Genomic DNA, 439 nt, shown 5'->3' on the forward strand with positions numbered 1-439 from the left:
GACGAAGAAGAAGAAGAGGAAGATTGTTCTCCCTGAGAAAAGCATGAGGAGGAGAACAAGACGGGTGTGGTGGATTCCATTGCTTGGAGAGACGCGGGGGAGCCTTCAGATAAACCGGTCCGCTCAGGAGGTGTCGACGAGGAAAGAGACCTGCTCGCAGTTGTCGTCTGCTGCGGTCCCTCGCTACCAGACGAGCCCGCGAATCCACCGTGAGTGAGATTTTCTTTCTCCTCTGTGGATGAAGGGATGAGGACTGCACAAGAAGATGAGATAGTGCTCTTGCTGAAACTCGGATCGACAACACTACACCCATCACCCCCCCCCTCTTCTTCTTGATCTGTGGAAAGCCTTCGTGTAGGAGTGACACCGCCATCACCTCCTGTAGTTGACGTGGGGAGAGTTGTCTCATCTCCCCCTCTTCCTTCTTTTCTTTCTTTCT

At 53.1% G+C, this 439-nt stretch overlaps 1 protein-coding gene across 1 annotated transcript; it reads right to left on the bottom strand.

The window, feature by feature from the left end:
* Positions 1–39: 39 nt before the first annotated feature.
* Positions 40–439, bottom strand: CSUI_008398 (uncharacterized protein; the record flags this gene model as incomplete). Its single annotated transcript, XM_068068531.1, has 1 exon — positions 40–439. A coding segment is annotated over exon 1 (369 nt), but the record flags the coding sequence as incomplete, so codon positions are not given.

The sequence above is a fragment of the Cystoisospora suis genome (assembly GCF_002600585.1).
Source record: "Cystoisospora suis strain Wien I chromosome Unknown contig_4704, whole genome shotgun sequence".
NCBI classification, from domain to species: domain Eukaryota; phylum Apicomplexa; class Conoidasida; order Eucoccidiorida; family Sarcocystidae; genus Cystoisospora; species Cystoisospora suis.